Here is a 25,247-nt window from a genome sequence, read left to right as displayed (position 1 = left end):
CATCTTGTAATGGCCTGAATTGAATATTCATACCCAGCTCTCTACTTTCCCTTTTTTCTCTACAAATAATCAAAAATACCATTTCATTTCCCCCCAGTCAGCCCCAGGTCATGTGCTGATGATGAGATGGAAAACACAGCATGTCGTTAAGCTGCCTGCTAATCAGTGTTAGCTAGTAATCCTCCCCCTTTCCATCTACCACACGGGCCCCTTCTCTCCCTCCACCTCTGCTTCTTCTGCTGCTGCGCTGCTGCTGTAGTCTGCCTGCGAGATGGATGGCACAGCCCTAATCACCCCCTGCAGTGCACTGTCAGCGTGGCTGCGGGCCGCTCTTAACATTTACACCACATGATCACACACGCACACGCAATAAACACAAGCCAATAAGTGAGAAAATCTACCCTCCTCCTCCTCTTTTCTCATCCTGCAGGTACCGGCTCCCTCACCCTCCACTCTCCCCTCCCCTCTGCCTCTGCCCAGGGCCCACCACGCACCAACACTTCTCTCACTGTCACCTTGGATGGATTCAGTGAGATGTGGTTATGTCCTGAGGGCTGAGATAGATAGTCCTCCTCCTCCTCCTTCTTCTCCTCCTCTTCCACTGCCTCCTCACACTGCGCCTTCCTGCGGTTATCTCCAAGCTGGAGCCTCATCAGCCTGCACAGTAGCTCTGGCTTCCAGCTGTCTCACCAGCAGCTCCAACAGGGGAAGAGGCTGCCAGAGGAGCTGGGAGGGAGGCCGCTCCTATATCAGCATCCTCTCATGTGGCCGGCTTCAAGGTTCCTCTTAGGCAAGCTTTCAGTCTTTCAGACTCATCTTGAGGCACGCACATGGAAACACAGCCTCAGTGGTTGGCATGAATTTTAAGAGTCTCAGAAGTGCAGATTTTAGCCCAGTTTTTATTATTTTAAAACAAGCTTTGGTTTGATAGTGTCTGTGTCATAGCTATTATGTGGTCAAATAATAATTCATAATAATTAAATAAATCTAGTGCAACGAAAATTGAATGTGTCCATAAACATCACGAGGAAATATCGTGTGGATGTGGAAATTCTTTCTAATTGAGAACCAGATGTTCTTTCTGCATTCATACGGGAACAAATCAATCAGATATAGACAGAAGTTCCTCAGATAATAATGATCTGTGTTTATCAGATTTCTAAAAGAAACACGTCCAGTTTGAAGTCTTATTCAAGAACACATGATGTGCATTTTGTACATTTTGTTCCCTCAGCTTCTCAGATTCACTCTTCGCTCATTGTGTCTGGTTTCATAACACCAAGATGGCAAAAATGCTCAGCTCAGATGCTTCAGGACAGGACCTCACTAACAAGGGTGTGAAATCACAGTGGCTATTAAATCTTTAAAAAGAAAACAACAAAAAACAAACTTTGCTCTTAAAGTACATTTGACATAAAAAAAAAAATTATTTTCTCATGCAAAGGCACAATTTGGTCTCCTTTACACTCTCACACCACCGTCATAATACTTACAGATTCACTGATACATAGAAGTTTGATAGAGATCTGAGGAAAGAGATCAAGATCTTTTTTTGTTTTGTTAATTTCCTCACGCCACTTTTGAAGAATGTTTGGGAGATAGCATGACTTGATATGCTTTTTTTTATGCTAATAAAGCAAACAGGCATCTGGGAATGTTATTTTCCTGAAAGGGTGTAACTGTTTTGCAACATTTTTGTAGATTGTACCTGTTGAGAGTAACAGCCACATGTCAGATACCAAGGTTCTCAAGAACTCTACTGTCTCTGGCAGTCTCGATGTAGTCTCTTTCCCAGGTAAACGGTGCACAAAATTCACTTCTTCTATTGCTCCACGGTCCAGTTCTGATTCTCACATGCGAACTTCATCCACCTCTAAAACTCACCACAACGTCTGCAGCTCTGCAGCCTCTGTATGCAGGAAGCTGCAATGCTGTGTGTTTTCTGGCATCGCTCTTCTGTGGACAGTCGTCACTCCCAGCATTCATCTGTGAGCCTTGGGCAGCCATGCCTCTGTTGCCAGTTCACTGGTTATCCTTTAATAGATATAATGAACACTGGGAAAATCCCACCACAAGATGTTTTCAAGGATGCGCTCACCCCGATTAGCAAACTATCAATACATTGGTCCTTGTCGTTAACTTCATCTGGTTTTAATGCGGTGGCTGACTGGCCACAAAAATCCTTTTTCATCTATTTCTGTTCAAATCTCTGACCTGGGTTATCCAGCTCCTCTTTGGATTGCTCCTCACCAACCAGGTCTCCTATTGCCTGGTTTGCTGAGTTTTTTTTCCTGACTAGAGACATTTCTTGAAGGGGTTTTGAAAGAATCTTTCTTGCAAACAAACTTTTCAAACCATTATCCTTTTGACTTCCAGAGCTTTCAGAGATTGTGAAGTTACAGCAGTTTTTATACCTTCTAGAAGTCTTTTCTGTTGAGCTCCTCAAGTCTGTTCACTTTATACTACAGTCTGTCATCGATCTTCTGCAGGCGTGCAGCTCCAGTCTTCTCCATTATGGCCTCCAACCTGCCATTCTCCCTCTCTGGGAGAAGAAAGGCCTTCAGGGAGATTAACTTTATTTTTCCTCCTTACTTTTCTGACAGTTTCTTAAACTCTGCAACTGTTTCTGGTTCAAAGACAAAGGTCATTTTCCTGAAAGTTGCACATTTGTTCGTCTCTCTCACCTCTCGTAGCGTTTACGTCGTGCCTCCAACTTTGAAATTTTGAAAGCCTGAAGAGCTTTTTCTGACGAGAATTCCTTACTTTTGCTGTTCAGCGTTTATGTCCTCCATAGTTTTTCAACACTCCTGATCAGAAATATTCACATTATAAATAATTTAAAAGGTGAACCTAAAACAATAAAAGATCCTGAGAATTTAATTTGATGTTTGTTCGTATTAACTATTTCAAATATATATTATATTTTCTCAGTAATTAGTTCTTAGTTCCGAATTTGTTAAAAAAAATGTCAGCAGCTAAGAAGGAAACAAAAATGAATTAAATGAAGTATAATTGTGAAAAAAAACATGTACACATCGTAATGCAATTAAACCCATGATTGGTCCATTTTGGCTCACTACCCACTTAGGGGTGGGGATAGGTTAGGTTTTAAAAGCATGTTGTGCACATGCAGAAAGTACTCCGTTTGGGCTGGGGTACAGAGGCGGCCCAAAGCGAGGGAGCTCAAAGCGAGGAATCTTATTCACAAACAATGAGAAAGGTGGAGCATGAGGTGGAAAGGCAGATTTGGTGTGGTTGGAAGTTGAAACTTTTGATTTGCTAGTTCTTCTACATTCCAACACTCACCTGTGGAAATGAGATATGAGTGTTTCCACTGTTGGGTGGCTAGACTCGCCATTAAGGGTGCCAAAAGATGCCAGCTGAGGTGGTTTGAGTCTGGTCAGAGTGCTTGCTGGCTGCCTACCTTTGGAGGTTATCTAGGCGTGCAAGCTGGAGAGAAGATCTCATCTGGCCTGAGAGCACCTTAAAGCATCGGTCCTCAACCTTTTTTGCACCACGGATCAGTTTAATGTCCAACAATATTTTCACAGACCGGCCTTAAGGTGTCGAAGATAAATACAACAAAATAAAATGATACGACCAAGACAAAAACTGTGGTGTTTTGTAAATATAATAATAAACGCAAATTCACTGTGTAATTGTGTAATTTTGTTAGCAGCGTCCTTCTGAAATGTGCCAACAACATTGAGAGTAACATCCTCCTCTCTGCCCCTTAATGCTCTCTGGTCGCTATGGTAACGTGTAAATATTTCTTTAAAAATAAGACACACAACTACAACAAGGCAAAGATCCAGGGAAACCGAGTTAACGATAAAAACCCTGAAAACCATAAATTTCACACCCGAGTCTCAACTCTCGTGGCCCGGTACCAAACGACTCACGGGAACTCGGGAGAAGAGTTCACCAGACAGAAGATTTCGATTTACCAAAAAGGTTAAAATACCATTTAAAAAACAAAAACAAAAAAAGAGTTAAACCTAACACTACAGGTTGATAGCAACGATAAAAGGCACCACTCATGCCTTCCACAATGGAAAAAGCTAATTAAATGTTATTATTCATTGACAATACCTGAGAACTACCAGTAAAACAAGACAATCCACTGGTATGAGAGACAATGAAAACTGATATTTCTAGTTTTTATAGAGTTTCACTCAAGCGTGACGTTCACTTTGAGGCTATAAATTAGTCAGCGTCTTGTTATGGCATGCATTAGCTGTGTTTTGTTTGGCACTTCACTGTAGCTTCCTCATATGCTTTTATTTTCCCAGGATGCCTGCCAGGGCAGTCCAGCAAATTCCCTGCCCCATTCTGACTAAGCACATGTGTGTTTGTATTAAACATGCCCACGTCTGCTCCTCTCATGACCTGCTGACCAGATCATCAAATGAAACCATGTGTCCACTACAAGGCCAGGCTCCAGATGATTGCACTCAGCTGCTGTCCCCGTCCCTCCTCCAGCCTCCCCGCCAACTACACACATGTCGGCTCCGCCGCTCCCTGCCAAATACATAATTATCCCGCTTTCCATTGGCATCAGCGGCATCAGGTGGAAGTGTGAAAGACAAAGAACCAGCAGGATGCCACTACACATCTCCTAGGAGGCAGTTTAACAGTTCAACTTGCTCTTATTTTTTTTGGCAGCTTCTTGCTTTCATTTGTTATACGAGGACATAAGGAGGTACACTGGAGCTGATTAGTCATAAACTGCACACTGAAGTCAATATTCGCATTTATGGACTTTTGAGTGAGTCAGGCAGGATGGAAGATGAACTCTGGACTGACTGGAAAATTTAAAGATTTGATAAAAAAGTTTCAGGCCCATGTGATGTTTGCGGGAGGCTCAGCTCACGTCACTATCCGCGCAACATCCATTATGTACACTTTGCTGCTGTGAGTCACTCGGCACAGTGGTCACTGCTCATGACTGGTACTTGCCTTTGACGCACAAACACACACATCTTTATCAATTACATGTCTAGATGGGAGGCTGAGTCACTGCGATGCCGGAGCACATCTTTCCTGCTTCCACTCTAAAATGCACAGGAGAGGCTCACAGCTTGCGTCGTGGGCAGGTTGCCGCTGCTGACGTAAGCATGAGGTCTCTTTAGAAAGCCTGAGCAAAGCCTCTCAAGAGACTCCTCATTTAAGCCCTGAGTCACGCTCACCTATTAGCTTCCACATCATTACAATCCAGATAAAAATAACTTGCATATCAGGACGGAGTCTTTAGTCTCTAATTACATGCCAGTGATTTATGCACGAGGCTCGATTTCTGCATCTCTGAATCCTTTTGAATTATGCTCAGAAGAAGAGACAACACGTGCGACTCCATGAATCCCGTCGAATTGACTCTGTCGCCTCAGCAGGTTAAAAACATTTGTCACACGCTAACACGCGCTGGGAAATCAGATTCTTTAGAAGAGGCTCTCAGGATTTCATTTCGCTTTCATACAGTAACTCCCACAGAGACAAATCTCTGAAGACAGGCGTTTATGACAGGGTTGCTGTTTCTCTCCATCTATAAAATCACAGCACATCAATAAGTGGCTTTGACGCTCTTTATTAGAGTTTTTCCACTTTATTCTAGAAGAAAATAAAGTACTTTTTTACTGGGTTACATTTCTTTAAAAGCTATAATTAATTTTCATTTTAAAGGGACAGTTCACTCCAAAATCAAACGGTCATGTTTTTCCTCTCGCCTTGAGTGCTGCTTATCAATTTAGGTAGTGTGGTTTGCGCACTTCTGGAAATATCCACTGCAGAGTTGTCTCCCTCCTCTTGAATATCATGGATCTGACTGACACTCACTTTTTGGTGCTCAAAACTTTAAAACGAGCAGTGGTTTCTGGCACAACTTCAACTACTTCTAAGGTGCATATTAGATGAGTACAAAGTCTGAAGAGGATAAGGTTCCAGCAAAACAATAAAGAGCAACTTTATTGTTTGACCAACATATTTTAGTCCAAAGAGCATCTGCCTTCCGTGGCTTTAATCCCGCAGAGGCATTAAGGACCACCTCATTTCTTATTTCTGCACCAAATGATGTTTTGCAGTAACTGTCTGAATATATGAGAAAATAAGAGATGTTACATTTTCTTAAGCCACCTTCTTTGCACAAGGATAATCCAGAATCCAACTCTGCTTGGAACAGTGTTCTCAACAAATACTCCTTTGCACCATACAACACCTCAGTGAAATCAGAGATGTCTGAAAAGACAAATTTCTGAAAGATGAAAATGATTATGAGAAGGACTACACCTCTCCAGCTAACACACAACCGGCATACAGTTTAGTTTAAAAACTCAAAGCACCAGTGCCTCTTTCTAGAAATCATCCTCCTGTATCCAGCTATTTTCTCCAAACTACACCCTACCAAGTGTATCATGCTGCAGAAGGAAGGGTCCATGCACACATCTGGAGACACTTGTGCAAAGAACTTCAAAATGCTCAAGAACACCCACTCTCTGGACTTCTGGTTTCATGGCGGGCGCTCGTGAGATGAATGAATGGGGCCATATGAGGCTAAAGGGTTCATTTTCAAAGGGGAAAAAAATAATAAATATAGCTCTACTTCTAGTTTTGAAGGGTTCAGTAAAATCTCTTTCTGTGAGCATTACAGATACCATGAGCTACTTTTTATGGCATGAAGTGAGCAGTATGCTGATAGCACTCAGCTTCACCAACACGTTTAAGCTTGTGCTGCGATTTAGCTGCACTTCTAATATCTCCTTTAGTAATCATTTGTAAGTGGGGCTCATCAAGAGAGCAGGTCAGTGTCAGCATGTATTACCTGAATGCCGGTATTTTATTTGCAAAGTCATCATCACTGTAAAAAGAACAAGAAAAAACAAACCAGAGATGTTGTTTTATATTATTTCAGATTTATCCTCAATACTGCTTTTGTCAAGGTTTAGCTGCCTTCAGTGAGGACTACCTGGGCCTGGGTTCCTGCTTGTAAAAACTGCTGTTTTACAATACAATACAACTTTATTTATATAGCACATTTAAAACCGAAGGTACACCAAACTGCTTCACAACAAGGTTAAAACATAAGATATAAGATAAAAGGCTATAACAGAGTACAAGCCCCCCCCCCAAAAAGTACCGGCAAAATAAGAAATAAGTTTTTTTCTTTTTTTCTTCATTTTTTAGTTGTGATTTCTGGGTAAAAACACGGCAGCTGGAATTTCCAAATCTACTTCTGGCACCCGGTCACCACTGGGCGAGAGCCATTTAGAGCTATTACATTCAATAGAAGGCAGACATGTCTATACCCGATATCTCCAAAACTGGGCAACTCACACTAAAACGACCAAGGTGAATAAAGAAACTCCAGGGGAAATATATGTAAATCTGACTTTTTGGGCTGAACTGGCCCTTTAACCTTTAGATGATTAAAAAAAAAAGACATGATGGGTTATTAAAATAAAGCATTAAACCAACAATTTTCTGGTTGGGCTCCCCAGAGTTTATACCAGTTCCACTAAACATTCCTGTCTCCTCTAAACGTCTTAGATGATTTCATTTCATGAAATCCAAAGCAGTAAAATATATTAATTAATTACTTCAGACTCAAACATCAAACACCTGAGTCGCTTAATGAATTAAAACTGTCAGACACGTGTCGAGTGATTTAAAATACTACAAAGTTAATGTGCTATATTTACAAAATTATACATCAAACCAAATGTGAAAGTCTCTTTGAAGAAATCTTTGTTAACATGTTGTACGTGCTATATTTATTAGGGATTGAACCATCAGTGTGTCCATTCACGTTAAAACATTATGAATCATGCTTTCTTTGTCTCCCTCCCACCAGCCGTCGCTGCCTACCAAAGACGGTAGAACATGTCACGAGCGCAGGCTGAGAATGGCATTAAAACCTGTCTGTAGTGCAGCGCTGACTCGTTCATTTGATCTGTGTGGTGAGAAAAAAGAAGCTGCGGTGAATCCCAGCTGAAAAGGAAACGCGCAGTGAAATAGAGAGATGACAGACTGGGCTGTTCGGCTGTGGGCAACAACAAAACTGCAGCAGTTTGTACCAATAATGCAGATTTCATTATACTCAACGTGTGTTGGTTTAAACGGTTTGGTTTCAGGTAACAGTTTAAAAAACAGAAGTATTTTTAAACTTTGTGAAAATCTGCACAATTCAAAAGTCTGGAATCATTTGGTGAATGAAGTCTGTCATCCTTTCTTTTTCTATAGCCAGTCTCAGCAGAGTCTGACGTCTGCTGCTTTTCTCCTACATTAAAGAAACCTTTCAATTGATTAAATAATTGTAAAGCTTTTAGTTCCAAGGCAGCACTTTTCTTTATGTGCTTAATATGTACTTAAAGGATGTCAGCCGTGGTGGTTGGCTGACCTTTCACCAGAAAATATTTTGATTTAAGATTACGACTTATTTATGGAAACTCCAGAAAACCTGAATCTCCCCTCCAAGTTCTTTCTTCAGAAGTCAAACAAACAGTAGTCGATTTGAAACTACACATCTGGATCTCAGCTTTCCTTTCACTGCCGTTAATCAAATCTTTTCTTCTGGACTTTAACGTCACCTCATCCCTCCATCTCCTGTTTTTCCTCTGCTGTTATTGGATCTGCAGCACTGCGCTGTGATGCAGGCAGAGCGTCATGTCTTCCTACGTGGAAATGTCATCTTAATCAGATGTTCCCACTCAGAGAAAGAGCGTCATCAAATGCTGGGGATTGGAGGATTTTTGTAAATGAATATGAGCTTTCGTGTCCACCTGCCGATTCACCTGCTGAATACTTCAAACTTACATTGGTTTCATATAAATCATGCATGTAAGACACTTATGTGATGCATGAGGAAGAATTTTCTCTTTTTTTTTCTTTGTTTTTCACTTCTTGTAACAGTAATGTCACTTCTTCCCCTCCACTCACCCTGTCACTAATGAATCCAGTTATTATTTTACTTCAACCCCCCTCCACCGTGTGACACAAAGACTTGCAATCATGCGCTTTAGTTTTTTAGCAGAGGGGAAGTACTCCTTCTAACTCATAAAAACAAGCAGATTTACTTAAAGTTTGCATCTATTAAGACTGAACAAGCAGCTCATTACAGGTGGAGAAGAGTGAAGGGTTGGGCAGGAGTGGGTTTAAACGTTCTCCTTTCAAAACTAAACTTCAAAATGAGCTAATTTCTCTGTAATTTCCTGTGGATTTCTCCTGTTAGTGCGCTCCCTTCATCCTGTCCTCTCACAAGCACTGATTTCATAGATCTGACTGGCACATGCACGTCGGGCTTTTCCATCTAAAGGACTTTCCTGTCCACACACATACGAAGGAAGACAGAAACGTTTTTCTTTCTTTCTTTTTTTTTGTTAATGGGAATGTGGCAGAAACTTCCAACATATCCCTGCAGCATCCTGATGCATTTATTAGATTTTTTTTAAACAGAAAGTTGGCATGAGGATGAATTTAGAAGGAGATCGAGACAAAAGCGAATCCAATCACGCGAGACCAGTTTGTTCTCTCTCTGCGTCACTTTTTTTTTCTCAGGTGGTTTTAAAATAAAACGGAGCCCGGGCTGTGGGAGGAATTAACGCCGAAATATTAAATAAACTGCGCTCGTGCAGCTGGAGAGAAACGGGCTTATTTGCGCTAAACTGCCGACGACTGCGCTGGTTTTCGTTCCTGCCGTTGGCGAATTTTAAAAGCGCAAATGCAGCCGCGCGGTGCTGCTCAGGTAAAGTTTCCGAGATACCGTTAATAACCAACACGCACGTGCGCCATCACATTACACCCACCCCTGGAGCACGTGCCCATGTTCCCAAAACACGAGACAAAAAAAAAAAAAAACGAAAAGAAAAAAATATGTAGTATATCAACACTTGGCGCCAGCAGCCTTTTTTGCTCGAAGACAAATATGATACCTAGATACGATATTTGATCTTCAGCAGGTTTTGACATCATCAGGTTTGAAGTGCAGACAGGTGACACGTGCACGGCCGCGCGGACGCTTGGTAGAAGCTCTCTGGCGAGCACGTTATGGCACTGGCACCTTCACCTTCACCCCCAGATTCTAATTTGCGACCTCGGCTCTTCTGCTCATCCTTAATTCAGGAGTGACGCAGATGAATTAGCAGACCGCACGAGCGGCGCTGTACGTGTGCGCGCGCCGAGGCTGCTATGCAGCCCAGCACAGAGGGGCCGACTTGATGAGTATTGAATGTTTTGTACATATGAAAAGCTTTTTGGGGGGGAAACAGAGAAGTGCGAGTGCGCTGCGTTCGTTCGTTTCAGGCGATATTTCACTGCCGATTTGCGCCCATTGCCTTATAAGGAAAGACCGCCATGCCTGCCTGCAATAGGCCCAGCGCAGCAGCCTGCGGGAACTCTACACTTTAACCCTTTCGCTGCTGAATTTTATTTAGTCCTGCCGTCTGAAACAATGCGGCCGGGGCTGCAGTGACATTTTTACGCTTTTGTTTTCGAATAGATGTTTATGAAATGACTTCCTCCCTCAGATTCGGATTAAATGTAAAGAATAACAGTGAACAGAGAGCTGCGTGTGCCAACAGCGGGAAAGAACAGCACATGTTATTTGTAACCTCCCTCTGTGTCCGTCTAATTATATCAAAATCCTCAACCTTCCCTCAGGTGTAAATAAGCGCAACCATTTCTAGCACAAACCGTCGGCTTTGGTGCTGCAGGTCCGTGTGCCCCCCTCAGCTTCAGGCACGAGCTGGTTCAGGCTGTCCGTGCCAATAATGGAACCGGCTGGTGCCTGTCTTGTCGGGGCTCAGTCAGAAATAACCCCTCCGGAGTTAAAACTGAGGGCTAGAGTAAGAGGATGACCTACATCGGCTGCCACTCAACCAGGAGCTATCTTCTAACAACGCGAAAATCCACCAGAAAATCCCCGCGACACGCTGCCATGCGAAATGTCATCTCTTTGTGTGACCTTGACTCAGGGAAGATATGGAAATCTATTCATTGTAATGCGCATTGCAGCGTAGGGGCTCTGTTCGCAATTTAACTTTACACAGGGTCACGATTCATGCCGCATTATCCACACTACAGGGCTTCGGATGGGAATGTGTTTTTCCCGTTTCACTGGCATTTGCCGTAATAGAGAAGGCCTTGTTATGGTGGCGGTGATAAATCAATGTCAGACGGGCTCTGGCCTTGACTTTGGTTGGGCCTGTTGTGTATTTTCAGGTGGATGGTTTCCATTTTGAGGCATACAATCTTAAGTTAACCACCTCATCGTGTGGCCCTCATAAAACACATTTTGGATAGCGCTTTAGGTGCTATTAAGTGCGAAGGCGCAAAGTTAAGAAAAAATATCTCGTATAAACTCGGACTGTTGATGTGCTGTGACTGCAAATACAACATTAATTGCAAGGCCTTGCTCAGATGCTGAATTCAGGCAGCACATTCGGGCCATCACGTTTCAGGATAAAACACTCACCATTCATAGCAGTCTCTTCCAGTTAGATCTGGCTTCGCGTTCAGCGACAAGGGAGGGAGGTGAGGCGTTCAGGCTCTTGTTTTGGCTCGTAACCTTTACTACCCCAGTCACGTTGTGTAGTGCACTTGTTTTTCTGATAGGCGTGTCACCCTCACGTTAGTTCTTTAGTCACAAACAGTCTAATTTGATCTCACGTGGGCCAATAAAAGGGTGGGATAATAATCCACTTTTGTTTCAGTATAAGGAGACTATTGCTCACGAACAGATAATAATCAGGCTACATCTTAAAGATAAGTGGAATGTCAACAATGCGTCTTCTGACAGGTGTATCACAAAGGTTCTGCAAGAACGCGAAACCTTCATACATAAAGTTTTATATGTATATATGTATTTAAATAATCACATAATCACAGCATTTCACTATTCGTGTTTCCAGCAGTTTATCAAAATATAAGAAAAAAACGTTGTAATTATATAAATGTTTGGTTTTTTTATTTAGAAAGCAAATCAAAGATGGTAAAGACATCACTGTATTTCTCTCACTTGGATGTAAAGCCATCCTATATGGTAGTTTGTACCGTATCTGTTCCCCAGAGCCACATATTGAACACCCTTGCTTTAGGTAGAAAGTTTATTATTATCTGTCAAGGTGATTTTCCGCCCAGACAAACAGAAGAGCAGGTGATTTCACACACTGGCATCTCCCCACAGTCAGACATGGAGGACTTAATGATATTAGAACTTCCTACCAACAGGCCGGAGAGGTACAAGCTTAGACACTGTCATGTAGGCAAAATTAGTGTCATATTTTTGTTTTTCTACAGGAAAAAAGTAAACGCCATTCATGTCTGGTTGGTGTTAATATCCTGGCACAATAAACTAGCCCACAACAAAATTTCAGCTACCAGATTTTGCCTTGGTTTCCATCCCTCGCCAAATTTCTCAAAGACATCCTCTACATCAGCCACTTACAGCTTTTTTCATGTTGTTTACGCGCCGTTGAAGTCGTGATTACACTTTTTACGACAGTCTCCGAATGCAGCACGGGAACAACCCCCGCCCCCAATAACCTCCCCCTCATGTAACGTCACACCAACGGCTATTTGCATGAAGTGTTTTCTGGCTGCAGCTCGAGCTCGGCTGCAGAGCGAGATCCTCAGAGGGGGAAAGCGAGGGAAGCGGTGCAGTGAAAATAGGAGGAGGGGGAGTCTTGTGTTTCACATCAGAGGAGCAGCGAGGAAAAACGGGCTGAAAGCAAGGATAAGGTGTCCGATAACAAAAGCAGAGAGGGGGGGGAAAGCAGAAGAGCGGCTTCTCTTGTATCGGAAAATGGAGCTACCCGCCGCGGGAGAGCACGTCTTTGCGGTGGAGAGCATCGAGAAGAAGCGCAGCAGAAAGGTTTGTCACAAGAGCACCGAAGGACATTTTTGCACACATGCACTTGGAAAGGAGGCTGATTTTTCTTTTTCACTTCTGCTTTCAGCGGAGCATATGTTGTTTTATTATTACTATTATTGTTATTCGATATTTTAAGATGACTGTGCAGCGCGGAGTAAAGTAACGTTACGCTCATTATCCCGTTTCTCCTCCTTCACAGGGACGGGTTGAGTATTTGGTCAAGTGGCGTGGATGGTCTCCAAGGTGAGTGCACTTGATAACAGAAATACACTCAACGAGGACGCCACATCCAAAACAGAAAGTGTGCGCAAGTGTAAATGCCTGCATTTTTCTGTGCGTGGGCGCGCGTACGGGGGGTTGCGCGTTCTTGCTCTGGGCACTCGGCGCGTTTATTGGCCCCGATGATGGATGTGGTTTCCCAATGTATGCAATCCCCAGTGTGCCAATTAGAGGAAGACATGTCTATAATTGAACACTATGTTTAAGAAATGCCACGTATCGAGATTTGTGTGGAGGCCGGACCGTTGTTTCCTCCCCCTATTACCGTGCGTAAAAGTTACCCATGATTTATTACACGTGTATCCACAGGGAGGACAAGCGTCTCAGCATGTTGTTTACATGCACGCCCACAATTATGACTCTAGGGAGATTTTATAAGTGATAGATTGAATTAGGTCCTGTCACCTGGGTATCTTCAGCCAGTGCCTGTTATGGTGAGCCGTTTTTGACTGGCCAGGGTGCACTCACTGCTCTCTGTCTCTCCTCTGTGGACAGATACAACACATGGGAACCAGAGGAGAACATCCTGGACCCAAGACTACTTGATGCGTTTCAAGACAGGTACGTTTGATAAAGAAGCTTCACAAGCTGCTGAAAAACATGATAGAACAGGTTTTAATCCACTGTATCTTACATTTCCAGTTTTTGTCACAGCACATAAAATATCTGTCACCCATCCCCAGAGAGTAAAGCAGGTTCCCCTGTAAGTTTTAGAAGTGTAGAGAGTTTGGTTAACAGAAAAGCCTTAATGTTTGTCTTTAGATTAAACCCTGTGTCATCAGAGTTGGATCAGGGTTAAGCTCAGGTTAGGGTTATCAGATCAAACTGAACCACTTTGTTGCGCATCTACTTTTTGTTACCTGATAGTTATTTGAGTGTCGGCATCATGTTATCCTGCTAAAGTGCTACCTGCTGTCCTGCCATCCACTCACCAGATGACCAGTGTCATTTTCCACAGCATGACTGTATAAGTGAATGATGATTGTTCAAAGGTTGTTTGATCCCTTTACTTTTTTGCAGGTTAGACTTTTTTCCCCTGGATTTTCTGATGTGCACCACTTTTAAGAACACAAATACAGAGGACACGAGACACCAATCACCAGCTTTCAGAGATGAATAACACTTAGTATTCAACTAAAAGATCTCCATTAAAAATCAATGAAGTCTAGTACTAGGATCAGTCCACATCTACGAGACAGAGTTATGATGTCACTTTATACTTCTTTAGTTGTATAGGTGTACTGCTTATTTAAAGTATCTGCATCTTTCACATTGTTTAAATTGCTTATGGATTTGCATTTATACAGTTTCTAGTGCTATAAATCCAGCTTGCCTGCACACATGTTAAAGTCAGACTTTCTGATGGCACAAAAAAGCCTCAGCAGACAAATGTGAAAATAATTTAGTCACATTCTGCACATTACATCATCGTGCATGGTAGAGTTTAAATATCTGTCTGAAGGAACATGAAGCAAAGTGTATTTTGGAGTCGAGGGGAAGTTTACATTATGGTTCACATCTTTAAGTAATCGGCTCATGATGTGATGACGGTGCAAAAGCAAAGCAAGATTGAAGGAACTACATAGTATCTTAGTAAACGTATATATCAGAAAAATTCAAATATTACCCTTTAGCGTTGGCTACCTTGGTGACTTTAGCTGTTTGGCTAAATACTAAATACTCTCCTGAGTGGCTGACCAGGCTGCTCCGTGTGAAGGGCAGTGTAATTGAATTTCCTAAATGCATGCTGTGTTAAACTGTCACTGGCTTCTCTCTCAGTCTCCTTCAGCTTTTGCCTACAGCAACCTTTCAGGCGCAGGTCACACGTTAAAGCAAAACATCGACTTCACTCTACGGCTGTTTTCGCAATTATCTCTCGCTTGCTCCAAAGAGGAGGGATTTTATTGAAACTAATTGCGTGCCTCTCGGGGGAGCCAAATCGTCTGAATGCCAGGCTATGAAAATACACTGAGTCGTCATTGTAATTAGATGTGAGGGGGGGAGGGTGGGGGAGGAATCTGACATCACTCCTGTCTGCGGTATTGAATTACTGTCTTGGAGGGACTTGGATGGAGACTGAGGAAAGTCAGAGAGGGGTTGGCCCTTATCTTCCACCGTGGATAGAGTTTGTTTACTGGATTATGAGTGTTAGTATAAACTGACTGTTTAACTTTTGTAGCAGCTGAGGATAAATGTACATTTGATCCTGTTTAAACAAAGGCGAGGACAGGTAAATATATGATGAACAAATAACAATGTATGCTCACCTTACATCAGGAAGTGTAACACATGCTCAGCGTTTTCTAATAGAGCATGAGGAGGACACCCATGACGTCGTGTTGCCATGCAACTGCAACTCATCTCTGTGTCATGGTTCACTGATTGGCTGGTCTATTCCTCTCCCGCAGGGAACGTCAAGAGCAGATGATGGGGTATCGCAAGAGAGGACCCAAGCCAAAACATCTTCTGGTCCAGGTAAGAAAAAAAACATATAACAAGGAAACAGGACTTCAGTTTTTCTGTTTTTTATTAACCAGAACACCAGAAAGGCAGCAGCTCAAATAGCATTGTTTACACACAGCGCATTCACACACTGAAATATACTTCAAAACATGATTCTAAATGCTAATCTTGATTATCAGTAATGATGAATGATGCTTAAGTTTCATTTTTATTTGTACCTCTCTCTCTAAGGTCGGGAAATTTCAGAAAATATTAAAGAACATGTGAAATATGTCACGTTTCATCATGTGAAAATGATGAAACATGTCATGAAAGTTGTGATACTAAAAAAAAATAAAATAACGTTTTCGTCTCTAACATGGCTAAAGCTTTTGGTACCATTAAAGCCTACATTCCCCAAAATGCAACTCAAAGCTCCTTTTGTTAGACCCCGCCTGTTAAACGTTTGGGCTTCACACTCAAATTTTTTGGCTTTCAAGTTGTGATTATGAAAGCCATGCTAGATGAAGATGTTCCAAATAAATATGTGGTTAATATGTTTTTCTATTTTGTTTTTGTTCTTGTTGTTATTTATACATGAATAAAAGCATCTTTGTATAATATGCATAATTTCATGTCTGTAAGCCGCTTCACATTATCTTTTTAACGTGAAACTCGTGGGACACAGCAGATTAATATTGGCCACAGACATCTGTAAATGTATTTGGGTATCAGTCAAGTTGTTACAGATATTTGGCTGATATATCAGTATTCCCTATTTTAAACTGAGATGACCCATCATGGTTTACTCCACAGGGTTTTGTTTTACCTGTATGATGAGATAACAAAGCTTCATTTGTAAAAATTTAGGTGTTGGCTCATTTACGGAGTGAAAATTTGAATGAGCGAGGGACGTTATCTTCATTAAATTCTATAGGAATCTGTCTCCTGACCTAACAGTTGCAGTTAAGTGACTGCGATTGTACATTTAATGCATCAATCACTGGCCCAAAGGGCTAAGGGATCCCCTCGGAGGCATGTTTTTGTTCCTCTCAGGAGGGTGTTGGTGGTAACACATGGGATAAAGTCAATGCTGGGACACAAAGCAGCCAATGACATTCCTCCAAGCTGAGGTCACAGCCACGGGAGACACTTTGAAATGTCACTGTGATGGCCGGGCTGGTGGCTCAGAGAGCTGCAAGGGATCTGTAGGAGGGCTGTGTCAACATGGACCCAAGGCCTCTGAAATAAACCTTGTGCTCGTTTGGAGCCCCGTCACACATTCCAAGCACAGTGTCTTCATTGCAGCTCGTGGGCCCCATGAAAGCCTTTTTTTTGTACCCAAGGAAAGACACGTGTGTAGAAACTGGAGACTCTTAATCATTAATCAAATTCCCAGCTCAAAGGGATGCTCTTTATTTTAAATGCTCATTAAAACAACACAAATCATTTGATTCTTTATCGATGGGGCTTGGGCGTTTTTAATAATGCTGATTACTGTGTTTGCTCGCAGGTGCCTTCCTTTGCCAGGAGGTCCAGTATCCTGGCTGACCTACAAGAGGCGTCCCTGGATGAGGACAGCTGTCAGAACGCCAGTCCCATCCAGATGCTTCGTCCGCAGCCCCAGCATTACCAGCTGAACAGTAAGAAGCACCACCAGTACCAGCCGCTGTGCAGGGAGCGTGAGGCTGAGCAGCAGGCTAACGGCAAGAAGTTTTACTATCAGCTTAACAGCAAGAAGCATCATCACTACCAGCCAGACATTAAGGTGCACGAGCCCATATTTGCTAAACCCAAGATAGACGTCCAAGCTCCTGAGCTGGCTAACAAAGAGTATAACCTTCCTCCGGTGCTGCAGCAAAAGTGGGTTCGGGACAAGGACTCGGGCTGTCTGACCAAAGTGAAGGATATCACCATGGAGTTGAAGAAGCTTCCGGCAAACTTCAACGGACACAAAGAGCAAGAGAAGCCAAAACCTAAGGAGGACGCTTTACCACAGCCCAACGGTGTCAGCAGCAGCAAACTAAAGATTGTGAAGAACAAAAACAAGAATGGCCGGATTGTTATTGTCATGAGCAAGTACATGGAAAACGGGATGCAAGCAGCTAAAGTGAAAAACGGCGAGTGTGATGCTGCTGAAAAGCCACCGCAAGGCACCGACAATGGTGCGGAAAAGCACCTGGAAAAGATGAAGCTCGTCAAAAAGCTCGGCCTCATCAATGGATTTGCTAAAAGCCCCGTAGACAAAGCAACGTCTCTCAGTTCTGGATTTAATGGAAATTGCCCCAAAGAAAAGGAACCGTCCCTGAAAGCGGAGCTAACTGTGACAGAACAGGATAAACATGTTGAGGTCAGGGGTCAGGGCCAGCTTCCAGAGGATCAGCCTTTGCAATTGACAACCAAACCTAATCTGCTCTCCCGGCCTTTGAACAGGGGAGTCCCCTCATCACAGGACAAAAGAGAAGGCCAAGGTGGGTTTCAAGGGCTAAAGCGACACCTCTCTGACACAGATGGTGAGGAACGTGAGGGTAGTAAAAGGTTTTTGAGCTCCAGGAGCATAAGCGCTCCCAACACAGCATCATCACCTGTCCAAAGCATCAACATCGACCAAAATGGACACCACAGTCACCCCGGGCTGCAGGATTGTGGGTATGTGGACCAAGTGGAGCCCATTGACTTGAGTATTGTCAAGTCGAGGCCTAAAGCTCCAGTTCCCACGGCAGCCCAGCCTGAAACGCACACACAGCCCGAGGCGCTAACACACACAGAGGAGGAAAGACAAACAGAGGCTGACACACAAACAGAAACTCAGCTTGAAACACAACAACCTGCAGAAGTGGAGAACGCCGAGTCGCTGTCCGTTTCTAACCACGAACAGAAAAAGGAGGACACATTTCCCTCCTTCAAACCTTTCCTTGGGAATATAGTCATCACGGACATTACCACAAACTGCCTCACCGTTACGTTCAAGGAGTACATAGCAGCGTAACAATCTGGGTACCAGCTGTTCATCTGTATAAATGTACATGACATATATTTGTATTTTTGGATGCTTGAATGTACAAATCGACCCTTGATGTTGTTTTCATTTTGTATATTGGTAGTTCAGATAACAAGAGAAACTTTTTATTTGCATATTTCTTCTTATAAGCTAACGAGAAACTGTCTATTTGCATATTTCTTTCTTATAAGCTCAACCTGTTGTTATTTCTGGAGATTTTATAACATGCAGTATCTTCTTGAAACCTAAACTGCAAAATTAGATCGAGCAAATGAGGGGATGTAATTAAAGATGCACTTACTCGTGTAAATAAATACGCTTCACTTTTCTATGGATGTAACTCGTTTTATACAGTCAACCGTCTACATGTCAGATAATGTCAAACAAATGTAGGCTATATGGAGAATTTTGTTAGGAAGAAAATTATATTGAATCCTGGTAAATTACACTGTGTGTGTGTGTGTGTGTGTGTGTGTGTGTGTGTGTGTGTGTGTGTGTGTGTGTGTGTGTGTGTGTGTGTGTGTGTGTGTGTGTGTGTGTGTGTGTGTGTGTGTGTGTGTGTGTGCGAACAGATGGACAGATTTAAAGGATGCGTGCTGCTTGGACAGATTATGCCATTAGGCATGCTTAAACAAGCAAATAAAGAAAAATGAAGCGCCTTTTTGTCAATAAATATGATTTGCATTGTTAAAAAGGCTTTTAAATGGAAGATTATTCAAGCTCGATGTTTGCTTCTGTTCTGTTTTTTAAGCCATGCCTCTCTGATGCCGAGCACCAGTCGCCTGTGACTCTGATAATTTATGTTTTGCAGCAGCACACTGACTGAACGAGGCTTCTTTTTCTTTTATTTGAATGACATCAGTCACAAATCTGCTAGTTGAGCTCTCTAATCTTACAGACTAATACCACCAGCTGGGTTCTCTGGATTCAACTTTTCATGTCTCTGTTCTTTGGCACCCTGACGTGTTCAGTGAAGGCAGTGCAGTTATTATGTATGGGATCCCAGAGGCTTGTCTTGACATAGTTTGCAGTGGAGCTGCAATTAGAAGTGTGTAAAAGCACTTTTCATAATCACTTCTGATCCCCTGTGTCTCTTCCTGCACTGCTGGAGGTGGATTGAGCTGCTCTGTGAGAACCTGGAGCACCGTGTGCTTTTGTGTGCAGAGGAAAAAATAATGGCTTCTTATGATGCATCATAATTTGCAATAATAAAATTGTTTGCAACTGAGTGTGTTTGATGTGTTTATTCTCCATGCTCCTATAGCAAAGGGGGGGTACCCTGGTACCCTTAATCACGTGATGCGACCTCGGCTTCCCTCAGAGAGCTGAATGTTTTAGCAGGAAGAGGACGGCTGCTGTTGTCTTAAAAGGTTGCCTCAGAAGAAGCTAAATCTGATCTTGGCTCTGTCTGTCTGTGTGTGTGTGTGCGTGCGTGTGGGCTGCAGGCCACAAGGATTACAGAGCCGGGGTGTATTTTCAGATGAGCATCCTACAATCCCACAGGCTGTTTTGGACCAGCATGTGTGCCATAGTGGAGCTCAAAGTCAGGCCTTTTCACTTGTATATGTGCAAATTATTTTAACTCACATAAAAAACTGCTTTTTACAGAAGTTTGCAGTTTAATTCTGTCCTATATCAGCAACTGAGTTTAAAGTGAAACGATCACAGGCCTGAATTATGCAACAGTAAAAGAAAGACCTTAAATATTGAATATATTGAATCGCTGAATTCTTTGACTGAAAAACAAAACGTCTGTTTTGTGCTGAAATGAATGCTAAAGAAGTACGTTTGTAATTTAAAGCTCATAATTTTGACCTGAACAGCTGTTCGCGCCAGGTGTTTCTTTGATAAATCATGCTGCCACGCTGAGAGACTCAACAGGAGGCAACTGATTTCTTCGCTACAGGTTCAGCTTTAATGGCAGAGGCGGGGTATTATTTTCACGTTTCTTGTTTAATGCATGCATATAGTGAAGGAGCTGGTTCGTGCAGGTGAGCTCAGTCCTAAAGCTGCCCGAAACATTTTTGTCTTGCCACACGAATGCCTCATCTATCCGTCTGCTGTGAGGGGAAATGCGCGATATCCGTATTTTCCGACAATGTGTGTGCATAAATAATCTTTAGAAAAGCGATGAAATCTGACATTCCGACAACCGCAATGACAGAGATGGCAGCTCTCGACCATTTCCTCTGCTCCAACCCGCCAATAAAACTGCTTTCTGTGCGCATTAATATGAGCGTCGACAGAGAAAATGGCTGTCCTCTCCTCCTCCATGCGCGCTCTTCTCTTGCGTCTCTCCGAAACGCTGAGCAGCAGCCCGCAAATTATTACCGCGATGTTCCAGCTGAGGAGCTACAGCGGGAAATTCCCCGCAGGATCTAAGACCAAGTTACTTCCTTTGTAATGGCTGTTTGCGCTTATTCGTGTAAAGAATCTAATAAAAAAAATGTGACAGACACCAAACAAGTTGGTTTCTTACTGCAATCATCTAAAGAAGAATTGCACAAAATGCTGCACGGAGGATTTGCGCTGTTTCTCTTCCTGATTTGTGTCAGGTTGAGCTGATTTTGCGTGTGAGTGATGAACAGATCCAGGGCTCGTCTCACAGAAGACACGTGCTTTTTGAATTGCCAAACTTTTATTCCGAGGGGAGTCTCGAGTGGGCCGGCACTTTCTCCACACACATCCTTAAGTGCAGATTTTGGACTGCGCCACACATCAGCGCAGTTACAAACCTCTTGACCCGCCTGCCCTTTTTAAATTTAGATCCGGTTTAAATGCTGTGAACTGGACAGAAATTTCCACGCGTGACAAAATTACTGACTGAACCCGACTGTTTTAGCTCTTTATGATGTGAACATTAGTTCCGTTTGTAAAATGGGGAAAAACATCCTCTCAGGTTTTGTCCCAAACCCACCAATGAGCCTGGTACAAATATTCCTCTGAAACTCTTTTTAAAGCTGCTCACATAAAGGAGTCTTTGTGTCGTTTTTACACAGAAAAAAAGTTGTTTGAAGGGGAAACGGGTAGGAATAGAAACTGGAGTGTAAATTGCACATAAAAACATTAGAGACTAATAGTTTCATTTACGCAGGCAGCCTGCTGGGATCCCCCTGCCCTTTCCAATGAACAAAGTGACTAAAGCTCCAGTCATCCAGCGGTGACTGGCAGATGAGCTCAGCCCTTGTGAAGACTGTGAACTCATGAAGACTCTGGTGGTGGTTTTTTGTTTTGTTTTTCGTGTCAACGTAACATAATTATCCACAGTGTTTTCCCTAAGTAGTGAATTGGAGCCCCGCGCCTCTGATTTCGGTCTATTCTCTGTTCTCTGATCATTTTCACCCTGCAGGCTGTACGAGCCCGGTTGGTTTGAAACCGGTTGAGCCTGCACGAAAATCAAGTTTTCATGAGACATGACGGGAATCCGTGAAAGGAATTCAGCTTTAAAATGAAGAGAACCATGAAGAATATTGACTACCTGCCATGGTACCTTATTGAACTAATGTTTTTTCTTCAACTGCCCATTAGTGCGATTACCTATGGGAAAAAGGAAATTAATAAAGGCTAAAAATTGGGTCTAATGTAAACGTTTAAATCCCCAGACAAGTGAAAAAAATGGGGGAAAGCTTTAATTGGGGCAGGATTCCTTCAATGCTTAAGCTCCACAGAACGGACTGAACTTGGTCAATTGGATGTCTGAAATGTCTGGTTATTATTGCGCTATTTTTCGTATTAGTCCCTTTGTGCTGTAGCCGGGGATTCCTGTTTTGTGCGCACACCGGGAACACGCGTCTTGCCCGGATACAAGCCAACCAATGGTGTTTTAATGGCGGCGGCACTGCTGCACTGCAGGCGCGCCGAGACCAATCGCATCCAGAGTCTGAGGTGCGCCCATCTTCTCTTTCTGTCTGCGCTCAGAAGAAAAAAAAAGCCGAAGCATGGATCAGAACCTGTAGCCTGGAATAATCACCGGGCCAGCTAAAGGCTTAATCCGAGCTTTGCTTCCTTTAAGAGGTTCTGATATGTCACTCACCGCAGCCTACAGATCCAGAGTAATGCTTTGGAGATTAGGGCATCTTTCAAATATTTAGTTTGGGTTTGGTGTTCGACCATTCCCTTTGGGTTTCACCTCCGGGGGAAATTATCTTACATAAATGGTAAATATTTCCCTCTGTGCGCGCAACACCAAATTACTGCTAGTCAATTTCTGTTCTGGCTCTTTCAGGTGATTTTGAGCCGGTTTTAATGAGTTTTATTCGAAGATCCTTTCGCTCAGAAACTGAGAAGAACAGAAAAAATGTTTAAATTTGGTTTATTAGAAATTTGGGGAATTTTAATGCGTCGTGGCATCTTCACTCAGCCTGTAGTCACACCTTTTTATTAGCAACAGTTTAGGAATTTAAAACGACAAATGCTCCGGATAGTTTTAAATTTCCCCGAAATTGTTGGTGCTCAGTCGATCTCTGCTCTTAATTATCCCGATGTGAGGCCTCCTCACCCCCGTGTGGTTTTCATGTTTTTGTTCCTCAGTCAGTGATCGTGGGCCTGCTGGACCTGCGCGCATGATTGAGATTTTAAACCAACCTCAGTTATTTGTTTTATTACGCTTAAAGCAATAAAGGCAGCATATTGTTTACCATGTACCTACATGTTTAGCTTTACATGATAGTGTTTATATTTTAAAGTGATGAAACGTGAAAAAGAAAAAGGAAAACGTGTTTTATTATTCAATAAATATAAATGAGGAATGTTATTAAATTGAACACATTATGTCGGTCTAAAAAAAATAATGTGTGTGTGTGTGTGTGTGTGTGTGTGTGTGTGTGTGTGTGTGTGTGTGTGTGTGTGTGTGTGTGTGTGTGTGGCAGAGACCTATACTGTAAAATGTAATTAGTTCTCAGAAAAAAAATTATGCAAACTTGTTGCCTTAGAAAAACTAAGTGCAGCTTACTTAAGATGAATTAGGGCATCTTATTCGTTGAGAGTATGCGAAGTTAAATTATGGATTTCTCTCACCCACTCACACACGCACGCACACACAGAATATATTGTTAGTGAAGGCATCATCCTCCTGCTCCTCACGGAGTGCTTGTTCTTGAATTTGTCTTCTCCGCATTTGTAGTTTGCACCAGGGCCTTGCCAGGCTCCTCGAGAAAATCCTTTGCTCTGGAGCTTTCCTGTGTTCCAGTGTGACTTTGGATATATCCAGATGATGAAAGCATTTCACGCTGGGATGTCTAAGATGTTGAAACATATCACAAGTATACCGTAGGGTTCTCATTTTGCAGCTGTAGCCATTCACCAGCTTGCCCATGTCGTCCAGCCGTCCCTCTGTGGGATTATAATCCATGATGATTTCCGGTATTTGATGCTCCTGCTCAAACACTCTCACACCCTTGTGCGGCAGATTTTTCTCCTTTTTTATGTAGGACACTAGGAGGTCTGGGCTGTGAACGCACACCTGGAAGAGCTGAAAGATTTGTGTCTGGGCCGTGTTCAGGACGGTCCACCTTTGTCTGCTTCCTCTTTAGAGGCTCCGATCACAGTTTGTGTGACATAAAAACGCCATTGCATGTTGCATAATTTCCCTGTAAACAGATGCAAGTTGCATTTAAATGCATTTGATGACTTAGCATCACAAGCAGCCCTGCAGAGCTTCCTGATAAATGGCACCAATGCTCGTCCCAGAGGAATTCTGTGAACTCCCGTTAGAATCCGAAACCCCAGCAAGGAGTGCACGGGAGTGGATTTGGGCCATCTCTCTCATCCCTCTCTAAAAACGCTTCTTCCCTCTAAATCAATGTACCTCAGAGTGATTGAATGAATCCGGCACAGCCAGAAAAGGTTAAAGGGAAGACTGGATATCCAGCACTTGAGGAAATGACATCGGTGCTGCATTTTTACACTGTCAGCTCTGCGGGGTGTTTCTTTCTTTGGTGCAGGGAGACCATTTTCTTCAGATCCGTATTTTATCCCTTGCTGGCTGCTGATTGGCTGGCTGCTAATTGGCCGGTCCCGCGGTGTGCTGCTGAGCAGGGGTCCTGGGGCAGACTCGTTTTGGAAGGGGCTAGAGGTCAGTTTCATCCTCTTCTTCAAGCTCACCACAGCCAGAGTTTGAATGGATAGATGTAATGTTACGTTTCTGAAACATTGTCAAGCTTCTCTGTCTTCGAAAATCATATCTCTCTTGTGGTTACCCTAGCGTTACATAAATGACTCCTAAAAGAATATTTGGGAGTGGTGCTCAAGGACGAAATAAATAAAATAAATAAAATGTGTATGTGAAAGAATTTACATCAGTTTTGTGCTTGAACATATTTAACAGTAAATGATCGCAGGTAAGTTTAACCTGACCTGCTGCTAAGACGTAATAGATTTAGATGATGAGTCATGAGTCTGAGGCATTTTTGAAAATTTTTAATTTATTTAAAAATATTCCAACCCAAGAGGAATTAAATGCATAATTAATAACCAGATTGTATGGCCATCTTTTTTTTTAGTTACTTACTCATTCGCTTCCCTTTATCGCCGCTGTCCTTGTGTTGGAATTCATTTCATCTCATTTTTAACTGACGAAGAAAGATCAGCCAGTCTCAGCAAAGATGTTCAAATGATTCAGCCAAGACTAACCGCTCTTTATATATATATATATATATATATATATAT

At 42.7% G+C, this 25,247-nt stretch overlaps 1 protein-coding gene across 1 annotated transcript; it reads left to right on the top strand.

Annotated features, from left to right (window-relative positions):
• The first annotated feature begins 12,553 nt into the window (after positions 1–12,553).
• LOC308395442 (E3 SUMO-protein ligase CBX4-like) lies at positions 12,554–19,090 on the top strand. Its single transcript, XM_080880305.1, has 5 exons — positions 12,554–12,859; positions 13,059–13,102; positions 13,634–13,699; positions 15,547–15,613; positions 17,094–19,090. Exons 1-5 carry the CDS (start codon positions 12,569–12,571, stop codon positions 18,567–18,569), a joined length of 1,944 nt encoding a protein of 647 aa, XP_080736431.1. The 5' UTR covers positions 12,554–12,568; the 3' UTR covers positions 18,570–19,090.
• The last annotated feature ends 6,157 nt before the right edge of the window (positions 19,091–25,247 follow it).

This window comes from Rhamphochromis sp. 'chilingali', assembly GCF_963969265.1.
Source record: "Rhamphochromis sp. 'chilingali' genome assembly, chromosome: 4".
Taxonomy (NCBI): Eukaryota; Metazoa; Chordata; class Actinopteri; order Cichliformes; family Cichlidae; genus Rhamphochromis; species Rhamphochromis sp. 'chilingali'.
The sequence above is the reverse complement of the archived record's forward strand: the minus strand, read 5'-3'. Positions and strand labels throughout refer to the sequence as shown.

Excerpts from the sequence above, each read along its gene's own strand:
- LOC308395442 (XM_080880305.1), top strand. The coding sequence starts at position 12,569 with ATGAAGTGTTTTCTGGCTGCAGCTCGAGCTCGGCTGCAGAGCGAGATC. Across the intron at positions 13,103-13,633 it reads TGGCGTGGATGGTCTCCAAG|ATACAACACATGGGAACCAG; the intron begins GTGAGTGCACTT and ends CTCTGTGGACAG. Across the intron at positions 13,700-15,546 it reads CTTGATGCGTTTCAAGACAG|GGAACGTCAAGAGCAGATGA; the intron begins GTACGTTTGATA and ends CCTCTCCCGCAG.